At 48.6% G+C, this 14,329-nt stretch overlaps 1 protein-coding gene across 1 annotated transcript in view; it reads left to right on the plus strand.

Moving 5' to 3' along the window:
* The first annotated feature begins 314 nt into the window (after positions 1-314).
* LOC119381867 (alpha-tocopherol transfer protein-like) overlaps positions 315-14,329 on the plus strand; it is a 95,840-nt gene continuing 81,825 nt past the window's right edge. Inside the window, exons 1-2 of the mRNA XM_037649621.2 lie at positions 315-594; positions 4,968-5,216. Coding sequence (XP_037505549.2) covers positions 315-594; positions 4,968-5,216 — 529 coding nt within the window. The remainder of the gene's footprint in view (positions 595-4,967; positions 5,217-14,329) is intronic.

The following is a 14,329-nucleotide window of genomic DNA, read 5'->3' on the forward strand; positions in this document are numbered from 1 at the left end:
GTCGTAACGTCGCCACCATCCATTCCTCGCAGTGTCTCGTTGAATATTCCTGAGCTTTCTTACTTAGCTCTGCTAATTTCCTGATGTTGGTTATATTATTTCAAATGTATCAAATATCTTTAAAGTCAGTACCCACCACCACATGACAAATTAAATAAAAGACAGGCCGTAACATGAAGACTATTACAAACAAACACTTACCCCAGTCCGGCGACCCTACGCCTATGTTACCCGAGCCTATACCCGACGGACGCGTGTAAAGCTTGCGGGGAAAGAGCTACGCTGCGGCTTTGGCGAATGAGCCGGGAAAGTGAATGCCGCTGCCGCTGCTCACTTATCGACGCACGCTAGGCCGAGACAAACTCCAAGTTCAATCGTCGCTGCTGCCACCACGCGAGGGCCGTGGCCGGCCGCCGCCGCGACTGCGGTCGCTACTGCGGATCGCCTCCGTCGGCGTCGCTGCCGCTGGGAGGTGCCACTCACCAGCGACGAGCTTGCCGACCAGCTTTGGGCCGTCCGGCAAGCTGAAGAGGGCGTCCGGGTCTAAGCACTTCGAGCCGTCACCTGACGCACCACCATCATCATCGACGAAGGGTGGGGCGAGACGTGGGTTAATACACTCTGCCCCCGCCCCGCCCGAAAGAAACTGCCGGGCTGACATCAATTAAAATTCATTTATTCATTCCGTTAGCTAAGCGATCTTGAGAGTTAGGTGATGTGACTATATCGGGCAAAATTGTCTCTGCATCGTAGAAACATATATCCGTGACTGTATCCTTGGTGCAAGGCCGTGCTACACGATATTTTATTTTGACGCGACCAGCGCAAGAAATTTACAAGAAACACGCAAGCGCGAAACCCGACCACTAGCTGGCATTTAATACAGACGCATAAATGTATTACATTGCACATGCTATCACAACCACATTGCCCTGTGCAACTTATCGAAACAACCTCAATAGTTTGAGAAAAGCACAAAGCGAGATCATAATTGCACTCCACGTCCAACTGAACAGCAAAGCAAGCAAATTCTTTATCTGCTGACGCCATGTAATGTTCGCTGACAAAGTATATCTGTCAACGCCCATAGCGTTAGCGACTGATAAAGAATCTGCTTACTTAGATTCACATGGAAATGGAGCACAGTATTGTTTTCTTGGCTCACTCTCCCCCAACTACAAAAAGTAGAGGAGGAGGAGGCAAGCTTTCCTTCTCCTCCTCCGCGTTTAGCGAAGCAAACACACACGCACCCACGCACACACGCATACACACACGCATACACACACTGCTAAGGAAGCCAGTTGCTGTGCAGCCTTGACGAAGACAAGTCCACAGGTCAAAACGATGGCTCAAGCGACACCCCCTGCTCAAGGATTTTTCATTTTTTCAATGACCGAGCGGCGGAAATAATTCGACTTACCAACTCGCGTATTATACTAGTGACGCAAGTTCCATAGGTATCTGCGTGTCCCCACATGTGTGGTCGAAAACATGCACGACATTAAAACTGGAGCAATTTATAAGCGCTACGTTTTGTCATCAGTGAAAGGACAGGACAGCTGCGGAGCAGATAAAGAACCTGCACCTTTTTGATGATATGAGGCACAGTACGTCGAAACACGGAAGACACTGAAGAGAAAAACACAAGCGCACAACGCTCGCGCATGTCTAATTAGTATAAACCTGTGTTTGTATGACTCCTAATTAAATATCTAAAATTAAAAATAATACATCGGTTAATTTGTATGGTTCAATGTCTCAAAGCGAGTTAGACTGTGAGAGACGAAGTAGTGAAGTCCTCGGTATTATTTCGACCAGCTGGGGTTATTTGACGTCATCGTACAGTACGCGGGCCTCTACTATTTCTCCTCCATTTGAAATGCGACCGCCGCAACAGTATCGAACCCGCGTCTTTCGGGCCATCAGCTGAGTACCGTAGCCGCTAAGTCGCCGTGGTGGTCATGGAAGACATCCAGCAACTAGTCTTAAGTCAGAAATACTTTAGTGCGTTTGAGGAAGAAACTCCTGTGTCCACCGTTGCAAGTTAAAATAAATACGGCCTAATATTTGTGAAGTGGAAGAATGTTTTAGAAGACCCTAACTTAATATCTGCGAGGTGGTGGTGGGAGGCGTACCAATATAGGCTGCACTTTTTGCATATAGGCTGCACTATAGGCTGCACTTTGGATAGGAGCAGTACGGGACTAAAAACTCGAGCAGTTTGAGGAGGTCCCGATCCGCTTACAAGTTGGCAAAGCAACAAGATGACGCGCAGTCATGCCTGAAGAGTAAAAAATAAACGGAACAAGTATTACATGGCATCGAGCAATACAAAAATTATGTAACAAAGCGCGAAAGAATGCAGAATTATCCATTTGTAAAGTCATGCCGGGGCATGAACACGAAAAACAACGATCGACAAGAAGAGTGGCTAAAATCTCGAGGAATGTACTGCTGTTCAACATAAATGAGCTGGGCGAAGCGTTTCATGAGACAATTTTGATTACACGAAGGATCAAAGTCTTCATGGTTTAAGAAGTTTAGCAGGGAGGCAGCCTGTGAGACAAATATTTATGCATCATAAACAGTTCTAGGGGATGGGTACAGTCCACATTCATTTGTGGCTGGTTAGACGAACGCTTGAGTTTACTTTTAGCTTAGCAAGATTAATTATGGCGTCGCTACCATGCTCAAGAAACGCTTCATAGCACTGCATCAGCCGGTAATTGCACAAAGACAACACTGGAAGAATTTCGTGCTTTGGAGAAAGAAGTGTCGTAGAGGACACATAATGCGCAGCAGCAGTATGTCGTGTGGCTCTTTTCTGCAGTAAATGCAACTTGCACAAGGCAAAAGGAGACTCGTATGTCTCCTGGCGAGGCCTTCACCCCGGACTTGCACGTCATACAGCAGGAGCCAATTCAGAGAAAAAAAGTACAATGCTCATTGCACAGCTTATATGAACAACATGAACAGTAAAAAACACATGGGACAAAAATTATACAAAGTTTACATTGTTCGGGTTTAAAAATTTTCTAAAGTTTACAAATATACAAAATTACATAATTTTCACGTTCATAGAAAAATAATTGTATATTTCAAGGAGGCAGGAAAAGTGGCTTTACTTGTTTTTTAAAACGAAACATACTTGAGTTCTGATTGGCTAATTCGATTAGGGATGGGTATGCAATCAACAATGAAATAATCTGATAATCTATAGTTTTAGTACCATAATTAGTTCTTGGTCTTGATCCCGCCAATGAAATAATGCGAAGGTCATATGCCACTTGTCTGTTTAGATATTTGTTTGAGAACATGGTACGATCGTGTTTGAATTCGCGGAAAATCATTGCTGCCAAAGAAAGCTGACGTAACTATGAGAATGGCGGTACGTTCAGAGTTTTATACAGAGAGTCAGTTGATGGGGGATTGATTGATTGAAATAACTTTAATGAGGTCCTGCGGTACGCGCCCTAGCGCGCAGTGGGCGACTCCCACGTCGCCCACTGATGGGGGAGGATGGGAAGAAATAATTTTTAGGCTCCTTTTTTGTAGAGAGGAAACACGTTCAGCGTCCGTCTTTTTGCACGTAGCCCATACTAGGTGACAATATGTTAGGTGGAAATGAATAAAAGCGAAGTACAATTGTTTTCTAACACGCAACGGCAATAAATATTTTAGCCTGTATAGCATACCAAGAGATCTAGATAGCTTAGCACGAACATAATTTATGTGCTCAGGCCAGCTGAGGTCAAACCTAAAAACGACTCCCAAGAATGGACAAGAGTTGACTGGCGTTATTGTATTGTTTTGATACTCAATTTTACGTTATGAAGAAGTGGTTTATTTTTTGGACGAAATATTACGTACTGTGCTTTCTTTACGTTTAGGTTTATTTCGTTCACATTAAGCCAGGTATGAAGTTCGTTTAGCCAGATATTAGCACGCTGCTCTAATGAATTTAGATCTGGCCCAGAAAAGAAAACGTTAGCGTCATCGGCGTACATAGCAATGGCGGGAGTAAAAGAAATGTTAGAAATATCATTAATATATAAAAGAAAGAGCAAAGGACCCAAAATACATCCCTGTGGGACCCCAAAGTTTATGTTACCTAAGTCTGACTTTAATTCATGAAGCTGTGTATATTGCATTTTGCCTTCGAGCTCTTCACACAAGATTTGGTGTTTGATCGAACCAAAGGCTTTTCGAAAGTCAAGGAACATTCCCACTGTAAAATATCGATGTTCGAAATTACTAAGTATCTTTTTTTTTACCTACAGTAGAGCAGATTCCACCGATTTTCCAGATTGAAAGCCATACTGGTGTTTCGAGATAACCTATTTAACTCGAATAAAATCATACAATTGTTTGTAAATAATACGCTTTGCAATTTTTGAAAAAAAGCGGCAGTACCGATATTGGTCGATAATTATTGAAGTCATTTTTACTGCCACCTACATGAATGACAGTGACACGCGCAACCTCCGATCGAAGAACCGTTGGCTCTGCAATTCACTGACCACAAAGCAGAATAATGAAGGGTATACGAAATCGGCAACTGAACACGACATACGAGTTATGACCAATCAAACACATTGTACATAACTGCACACACGCATTATCACTCATTTACATGCGCGAGTTGGCAATGTCACGGGAGATTAACAGTAACCAAATGATCCCCAGTGCTTCGCCCACTCATCATCATTAACTTCATGAATATGCGTGGATTCTTTTTTCTTTAAATTTTTTCTGTATTTTTTCTCTCTTACCTTTCATCCCCCCTCACCCATTCCCAAGTGCAGGGTAGCAAACCGAAAAACTTTCTTCTGGTTTACCTGCCTGATTTTAACTTAAGCTTTCTCTCTCTTTCTCTCGGAGTAAAAAAAAAAATACCCGCATATAGGCATAACAATATTTACCACACAAAATGCGCTTTTTTTACCGATGTTTCTTGTTTATTCCAGAGGCGTCATTGCACGTTCCCAGTGACGAGAAGTTCCTGTTGATGTTTCTTCGAGCCAAAAAGTACAATGTTGAAGAGGCTTTCAGAGTGTTTCAGAACTACATTCGTGCTCGTCGCGATGTACCGGAATTTTTCAGAGATGTTACGCCAGCAAGCGTTAGGCTCAGAGAAATTTGCCACGAAAACCATTTGGTGATGACTTCGATGGAGGCCGACGCGCTTGGACGCAGTATTGCACTCATGAGATTGGGTGAGTTCGAGGAGCTACTCTAAGTACTTCTATCATGAGCGCAAGTTGAATACCAATATCGTGCTTGTTGGCTTAATTTAAGTTTAGTGCATGCTGCGTTTTGATAAGTGCACTTGCATTACACCAATGAACTTTACATGGCCCCGGCCATACGTCGCGGCACTTTTCTTGAGCGTGTAGTACATAGAGAAGCTTTTATTCAGGATTAAGAAAAAGGTTCCGGCAGATGCAACGGCACTTGAGCATGAGGTGATGTAAGCAGCATTGTCTGGTTATGTATAGAAGAAGGATTCGCCCAACTGTGCTGATATTCCCGCGGCAAAATGACGAGATCCTCTCAGCCCAAGTCCTTTCGGCGGAAGACGATACTGTGGAGCGAAGTGAAGACTATACGTTACTCGCAGAGCGAACTGAAATCTGTAGCAACTCGCCTAGCTTTTAAATAGGTGGCATTATCCCTCAATCAACAATGATAATCTGTGCACTCACACGATCCAAGAGCCGCCGCTTCCCACCGGTCGTTGCCGTAGCGTCTTCGGTCCTTCGGTTTTAGCTTCTGCGCTTGTGTGCATGGCTCACACAGCTATAGTTGAGCAGTCCGACATTACAGTTGTGCTAACCACATATGTTTCTTGCGGTCAAAAAAAATTGTGCAGGCTGAAGACGTAATAACACGGAAGCATAACTTTTTGTGCAGTGAGCTTGCTCTCTGTGTCAAGTGGCGTTCATATAACGCCGACGAACCATAGCGCTAGATTTCTTTCGGTGTCTCCGACAGAATCACACATTTACTATGACGCATGCGTACTTCACGCGGCGCATTTGTAAAATGTAAGACGATTCACTATGTTTCTCTCACACGGCGCACTCTCAGTCTCAATCGAGCGTAATCGAAGTGAAGTTTATTGAACTTGATTGGCTTATTTGCGCAACATGTGGAGGCACGCCTATAGCGATGAGAAATTCTCTCCTGATCGGGGATTAATCGCTATCGAAAGCGGCCGTGTGACATTCGTGTTACGCTCGCACGTGCAATGGGAATCATCCGAGGCATTCTCGAACGCAGCCGCTGGGCAGTGCACTTCCAGAGAATTGACGCTTTCGTTTTATCACGAGTATGTAAGCTTGTTTTCTGCACACGGCAACCTTGTAAAGGCAAACTTGGATGTGAGTATAACCTGCACAAAAGGTTCGTTGCTGGTGAGCGCAGGCGGACTGACACCGCTCCACGTTGACGATGCCATGCCCTCCGCACCGACACCACAATTTGCTGCATTTACTGACTGAAGAACCATCATGTTTGGTAGCGATGGATCGAGGTTATTTTAGTGCACTTCATCTTGTGCTGATAAAATGCAAGCAAGAGAGAGAGAGCAAATTTATTAGAATAATGCCGAGAGATAGCCGGAGTTTGTGAGCTCTGGCAGGGTACTTTGCGCAGGGGTAACAGGAAAGGGTGAAAAAGAGTGATGAAGATGATGATGGGGACAGGAAGAGTTGTTGCGTATGTACAATAACCACGTAACACAGTTGTTTTTTTTTTTAAGTCTAGTGTCTAGTCCAGAACTCTTCAGGAAGCCTATAACTGCCCTTATAGCAATTGATGACGCTGTCTGGTCGGATACTGCGGACAACAGGCTAGTTTCACTGAGAATTTCCACGCCGCTGCCTGCTAACTTTGAAGCAGGCGTCTTCCGCTGGGACACGTGGGGCACGTATAGAGGGCCGACGCACAAGGAAGGGTGCAAGCAAAAGCAAAGGATAGAACACAAGCAAGCACACCTAGCGAACTTTACTCATCAGAAGCTGTGCGGTAACGCCAGCAAATAACGCGTGAGCCGGCACGGACGACCAACGACATGGCAGCGGTCCATGTTGCCAGCGCAGCCGGTGCCCTTTCCGCTATTGCCTTTGCTAGCATGATATCACATGAATATTACCTATACAGAGAAGTACTGATTGCTAGACGCTGAGATGTCAGCGCTTGTAATCGCTGCTTGCGGTAGAATCCCGTCGCGTTTTAGAGCAAGAGCTCTGCGCCTCCTGTTATAAGCCCAGAAAACGACTTTGTGCTAGCGCTTGACCTTGAAGCTCAGCCAGCGTCAATTTCATCATCTTACTCCTCGCACGTCCGTCGTCATAGCAACGGACATGCGCAGTGCCGTTTTGTTCTCCTCTCCCGCGCACACCTCTCCGTCGGCCAGCGAGAGCCGCGAGCCTGCGAACGAGCGCGCCCCGAGACCTCAACTTCTGTCACGTGACTTCCGCGCCGGTAACACGAAGAGAAATGTTGGCAGCGTGCCGGTGCTTTGTCCACGAAGCCCACAAGTGACGTGCCGAGCAATAAGCAATTGTTCACCGTTTCGTGGTCACTTCGGGCGCTATGAAACATTCGCAATGTTTGAAGTTCAGGGAAAGACGGAAGCTTGGAGAGATGAAAAATTCTTGAACACGAGGTGTCGCTGACAAGACCACTTGTCGAAACGTTGGCTCCAGCGACAACCCGTGTTCAAGAATTTTTCATTTACCATGCTTTCGTTTCAAAGAGGACTTGCGTTGCGGACTAGATGCATGATTATTTGCCGAGGTCAGTAATTAACGTACTCTGACAAACTTGGTTCATTGTGATTAAAGTAATGTTACAAACCAATCAGTGACCAATCAATCAATATATCTAGACGTTTGATTAATCCAGCTCTTCAACAGAAAACGCTGGGCAGGTGGCAGAAAAAGCCGGGCTACGTTCAGAAAAAAATGCTTCGTATGGAGAGGAATTGTCCTGAACTGTAAAGTATACACGTTCAGTGAACCTGGCAATCACCCCGTTCTTTTCTCGTTTGATTGCTAAATAAATAAATATACCAGGATACCTCATCGACCTTTCCACGTCACGAAGGTGGTAGTAATATGTTGGAAAGAAAATAAAAAAAAATCGGGAGCCCTTTCCCTGTGGGAGAAATGGGGGCAAGCGAAGCTTGTCGTGGGCATGCCAAACCTACTGCTTTTCTTTCTTTCTTTCTTTCTTTCTTTCTTTCTTTCTTTCTTTCTTTCTTTCTTTCTTTCTTTCTTTCTTTCTTTCTTTCTTTCTTTCTTTCTTTCTTTCTTTTAGATAAGAGCCTACCCATAACGCTGTTTTCGGACAGAATCGGCATGGCGTCTTTCGTCTCCTTTCCAGCGTTAGTCACAATGTAGAACGGCCGAACGAAAGGACCATCGCCCGACCATGGAAACGTGGTTTAGGATTCAATTTTCTCGAAGTCGGAATTTTTCTGAAGCGTGCAATTCCTGGTATCGAGATTACGCGCTGTCTAGCAGACCGCTTTTAGTCCGCCAACAGGAAATGTTTTAATGAAGCGCCCACAGCAAGTGTACTGCTTCCCAATTGTTCTTTGCATCGGCGGTAAACGCATCCGAATGCTTCAGTTCAGCCCACATTGGGCAAGCACGGGCGCGTAAGAACTTATTATGCTCCTGGGACTCCACGCTTTGTGGAAAATTATACTCCGTTTCACACAGCATATGCAACGCTGTCGAGGCTACCGAGACTTCTTGCAGCAGATGCGTTCGCATTAAGAAATAGTTGAGTTTTTTTACCACCCAGAATTCGCTCTTTCCTTTTCCTTTTCGCTCTTCGGCTGAGTACTAAATAAAGATGTTTCATGCCTCAGGAATAAACATACCCTGGTATACGGCTGCTTTCATAGGGCTGGATCGCTTAACGTCTTGTTGTTTTCTTTATTTTGGTGTTTAATGTGCGTGCCGGCGCGACACGTCGCGCGAAGGCTCGTGCGAGCGTTTAGAACGACACATATCAAACACGAGAGGCTCGGAGTTATACGTTTTGCTGATCGAACTTCTTGCATAGCTTCCACAGCGTTGCACCTGATATATGAAACGGAGTGTAGAATGGCAATTTGAGCATGCTGACCCTGTCGTCCATTCTGCACGGGAACACTTCATTGAAAGCGTTTTGCCTCTGAGAGAGGTGCACCATGCGTTCGGTGGTACGCCCTAGTGGATTTCTGCACTTGGTGTGTTGGCGTCCTTCCAAAAATTTAGTCTATATCAGCCGCAGTGTGGCTGACATGTTTTACACCATGTAAACCATGACGTGTCGAAGTCTCCGATTAAAAGACAAAGAAGTTACAGTTTCGCGCAAGGGCGAAGCAATATCATATATACAATGCGATAGCAAGAAAGGTGGCCCGTGATGGACGCGCTGCTACGCTGCAGAAAGATCTGCCCCCCGGCAGCAACTACCGCAGGAGCGGACAGCAGATGGGCAAGGTTCTCTTTTTTTTTATTGGCGCCAGTATGTCCTACGGCATAAGTTAAATAAAAGAAAGAGTTCAGTTTCGCTGATAAAGCCCTGCGCAAATATTAGAAGCGAGCGAGCTGCCCGACGACATTTAAATGCGCCCGTTGCCCTCCTCGCGCCATCTCGCTAGAATGAGAGAACGCTTATACGCGCTTGCCGTCTCTGAGTCCTGCCAGCGGTAAAGGGTGTCTATATAACGCTCGCCGTTAGCTACCTGTAAGATCTGCGCTTTATGGCGTTGTGGTAAGCGCCATGCGCTGCGGAGCGAGCGGTCGCTGGTTCGATTCCGCGCCTCGGAAGCATATCTCTGAATTATTTTTCTTTGGGAGTTTTATATATATATATATACATACTTATACATATACGGTGCATGACGGCGGCGGCAAAAACCAGCCGAGACTGTCCATATAATTGCTATCGCAATAAAAAGACAAGAAAAAGAATGAAAAAAAGAGAAAAGAAACAAGGCTGCGTGGCTTAGAGATCAAGGCACTCGCTTTCGGACCGGTGGGCCCCGGGTTGAAGCCCCAGCTCCGGAAAGAAAATTTATTTACTTGTTATTTCTTTGGTGCGCGCCAGCTGTGGGCGAGGAGGGTTTCTTTTTTTGGAACACTACCATCACCAGCTTGACTGACCAGTCAGCACAAGCTTCGCTTTAAAAAACTGTTCGTTTCTCCTGTCAGTGAGTAACTGTTGCTTGCAAGGAAAGAGAAACGTGTTTTCTTTTTGTTTTTTTTAAGAGTAACCGACTAATTCGCGGCTGTCGAAAATATTATCTTTCTTATTTCTTCTCTTGAAGTATGTATAGAAATAACTGGTCTGGCGAATAAGAATAGTTCAATTTGGCTTTCATTGCCTTTCAGGTGCCTGGAACCCTCGTTTGACGATTTCATTAGAGGCGCACTGGCTTTGGCGAGCAGCAGTTTCTATGAAGACGCCGCACAAATCAGTGGAGTGGCTGCTATCGTGGATTTAGAGGGACTTGGTTTTCATCATTTTAGGCAGCTAACTCCAGGGTTGCTCATTAAGATTGCTCACATCACGCAGGTGAGAAAACGAAGTTGTAACTTTGTGATGATTATGACGGTGTTTTGAAACATGGCACATGTCTTTCCTTTTTTACTTGAAGGTCGCGGGATCGAATCCCGGCCGGGGCGGCTGCATTTTCGATGAAATGAATGAATGAATAAACTTTAATAAAAGTCCAGGCGAGGCGGGGGAAAGAGGGGATTAACCCCTCTCCCGTCCCACTCTCTGTCGAGGATGAATGCGTCAGGTGACAGATTGAAGCCCTTGGACCCGGGCGGTGTTTTCGGCTTGCCGGACGGCCTAAAGTTTGTCGGTCAGCATGTCGCTGGTGAATGCCGCCTCCCAGCGTCAGCGACGCCGACGCAGTCGATCCACAGCGGTGACCACAGCCGCGGCGGCGGTTGGCCCGTGTCCTCGCGCGGTGGGAGCAGTTCGTCCCTGCCTAACATGCGTCGCGAAGTGAGCGGCGGCAGCGACATTAGCTCTCCCGGCACATTCCCAAAGCATGTGCATCAGTGTGGCTCTTTCCGCGCACGCTGTACACGCGTCCGTCGAGTATATGCTCGGATAACAGATGTGTAGAATCGCCGGGCTGGGGTAAGTGTCTGTTTGTAGTAATCTACAAGTTACGGCCTGTCGTTTGTTTAATTTGCCGTGTGGTGGAGGGTATTTGCGTCTGTTGAGCCTGTAATGTTGTGTGATGTCGCTGAATGTGGTCAGGCGATCGCCTCACAACTTTTCCCGTTGCTGTTGTTGTGTTCTCACACTTTCGGAGGTGGAGGCGGCCACCGAATCGGCCGCGGCTCGGTGAGTGTGACCTCGAGCCGCGGTGTGGGCCGCCTGGTTGCCTGCAAGCGGGACGCTGGTGTGCGCCGGGGTCCACAGGAGGAAGACCGTCGCATTTTCGGTTTTGAAATGCGAGGACGGTGATGTCGAGGCCATCGCTCCTCGAAGGTCGCCGCCGTCCCTGCTGCCATAGCGAGTTTTAATTATGTGGGCCACCTGCCACGAGATGCGGCCGCGTGCGCAGCCACGGACGGCAGCCTGCGAGTCGCTGAACTCGACCGCAGCTTCCGGTGCCGCGACCAGTGCTAGAGCGATCGCCGCCTCTTCGGCCGCCGCTATGTGTTCCGTACGCGCCGTGGCGCTCGCGATGCATTTGCCCGTGTGATTCACAACTGCGATCGCGTGAGCACACCTTCCCTCTGTGTATCGCGCGGCGTCCACGTACATCGCCTCCTCGCTGTTGCCATACACTCTTTGCAGGTCGCTCGCTCTTCTGTTGCGGCGCCCGACGTGGTGCGTTGGGTGCCTGTTCTTGGGGAGGGCCGGGACGGTGAGACGGCCACGGACCGTGATCGGAACCATCACCCTCTCCCCGCATTGTGTGTGGTATGTTATGCCGAGTGACTCGAGGATGCGCCTGCCCGTCTTGGACTTGGACAGTCCCTCGTATTGTGCGATGTTCTGCGCCTCGATCAGTTCGCCCAGGTTGTTGTGCAGGCCCAGCTCGAAGAACGTGCCCGTGCTCGCATTGACAGGGAAGCCGACCGCCCTCTTGAACGCTTTGCGTATATGCAGTCGATCTTGTTTCGTTCAGACGCCAGCCACTTTAGATAAGGGGCTATGAACGTTATGCGACTGATCGCGTACGCCTGTACGAGACGGATCGCGTAGCTTTCCCGCATGACGCTGCGTCTGTTCGTTATGCGGTGGAGTAGTCGAACCGTGTCTTCTGCTGAGCGTCTTAGACTTCGTGCTATCTCACCGTTGTGACCGTTGGCCTGCAGGTGTAGTCCCAACATCCTTATGTGCTCTACACTCGGTATGGGAACGCCGGCCGCCGTTACTACTCTAATGTCTGATCTCCCCCCGCCGGGAAGCAGGATTTTGCAGCCCCTGCTCGTGGGCCTGTGGAGCAATAGCTCGAACTTGGCTGCCGAACATTCGAGGCCCGTGCCTCGCAAGAACTCCTGGACCGCGTCCACGCCCATCTGAAGCCAGGAGCGTAGCCAGAGGGGGGGGGGGGTTCGAACCCCCCCCCCCCCCCCGAAAAAAATTTCTGGCTACGCCCCTGTCTGAAGCGTTCGTTCTACGTTGCTGTCGCATCCTCCTCCGGGGACCCAGAGGGTGATCTCGTCCGCGCAGAGGCCGTGATGCAGCCCCTCTATTGTAGCTAGTTTTTTCCGGAAGCCCAAGAAGGACGAGATTAATTAACATGGGCGACACGACAGAGCCCTGCGGCGTATCCATCGGGCCCGTCTCGAATTCCGCTGATTCCGCATTGCCGACGACGACGCTCGCACGGCTGCCCGTGAGGAAATCGCCTATATAGTTATAAATTCTTTGGCCTAACCCCAGCGATCGGACACGGTCTATAATCGCCGCGTGCACGACACTGTAAAAAGCCTTTTTCAGATCGAGGCCGAGAATCGCCTTGGTGAAACGAGAAGTGTCGTCTACGATCTCGTGTTTGAGCTGCAGCATCACGTCCTGCGCGGAAAGGTTGCGACGAAATCCCAACATCGTGGGGGGAAGACGTCGGCGTCTTCAAGGTAATCAATCACGCGAGTCAGGACAGCGCGTTCCATGATTTTGCCCACGCAGGACGTGAACGAGATTGGTCTTAGGTTATCGATCGTCACCTGCTTACCCGGTTTGGGAATCATGACCACGCGGGCCCTTTTCCATGCATTGGGGAGGGAGCCCTCTCGCCAGCACTCGTTAACGTAGGTCGCGTAATTGACTCGTCGTCCAGGTTGCGTAGAGTCTTGTTGGTCACCCGATCCGGGCCAGGAGCCGACCTGGTATTGAGACTGCTTAGGACTGCCCTGATTTCTGCTTCACTAAGCACCGCGTCTAGCTTCTCGTTGTCGTCTCCATCGTACATTGCGTGCTGTAACACGGAAGCTACATAAAAAAACAGGTGTTTTTTATGTAGCGGCCGTGGCTGTAATCTTTCTCCCGTTCTAAAGTAACGCTCGCGCACGGCCTCAAGAAATTCATCTGGCGTGCGCCCAAAGTCGCGTACGAGTCTGCGAATCTTGTGCCCCTGAGCGGTCTCGGTTTCCTTCGGATCCAGAAGGTGCCGAAGGTGCCGGAAGAGGGGCCAACCGCTCGCACCACGCATCTGAGTCTCGAGGCCATTGCGCGTGGCATACCTGGAAGGCGTGCTCTTCTGTGTCCCTGTCCAGTTTGGCTATGCGCCTGCGTAGCGTCCTATTGTGCCTTTGACGCTTCCATCTCTTCAGCAAAGCCTGCTTGGCCTCCAACATGCGCAGGAGCCTGCTATCGATCACTTGAAGGTTGGCCTCGAAAGGGACCTCGTGCGTTGCCGCGTCCACGTCTGCCCTGAGCGTCTCGGTCCATTCGTCAATGTTCGTTATTGGCCGGTCGCCTCGCTCGCGTTCTTTGCGTGTCTTGCTAAATGCGTCCCATCCCACGAGACGGAGCCTACATCCCCTGGCTTTGCCTTCGCTCTCGAAGTGGCACCCCCTAGTATGCTGCCCCGTGTTTATATGAATCTCTATTATGGAATGGTCGCTTCCGAGCTCCTCCTGCAAGTTGTGCCACTGCGCGTTGCCTATGTTCGCCACGAACGCAAGGTCCGGTAGCGTGTCAACGCATGCGCTGTTGCCCCTGCGCGTGGGATCGGCAGGGTTCGCGATGAGTTCGAGTCGCTGGTCTGCCGAGTCTTCCCGCAGGCGCCTCCCTTGGGTGTTTCTCGTGCGTATCCCCAGGCCGCGTGCGGCGCGTTGAAGTCTCC

The sequence above is a fragment of the Rhipicephalus sanguineus genome, chromosome 2, assembly GCF_013339695.2.
Source record: "Rhipicephalus sanguineus isolate Rsan-2018 chromosome 2, BIME_Rsan_1.4, whole genome shotgun sequence".
In the NCBI taxonomy this organism is placed as follows: domain Eukaryota; kingdom Metazoa; phylum Arthropoda; class Arachnida; order Ixodida; family Ixodidae; genus Rhipicephalus; species Rhipicephalus sanguineus.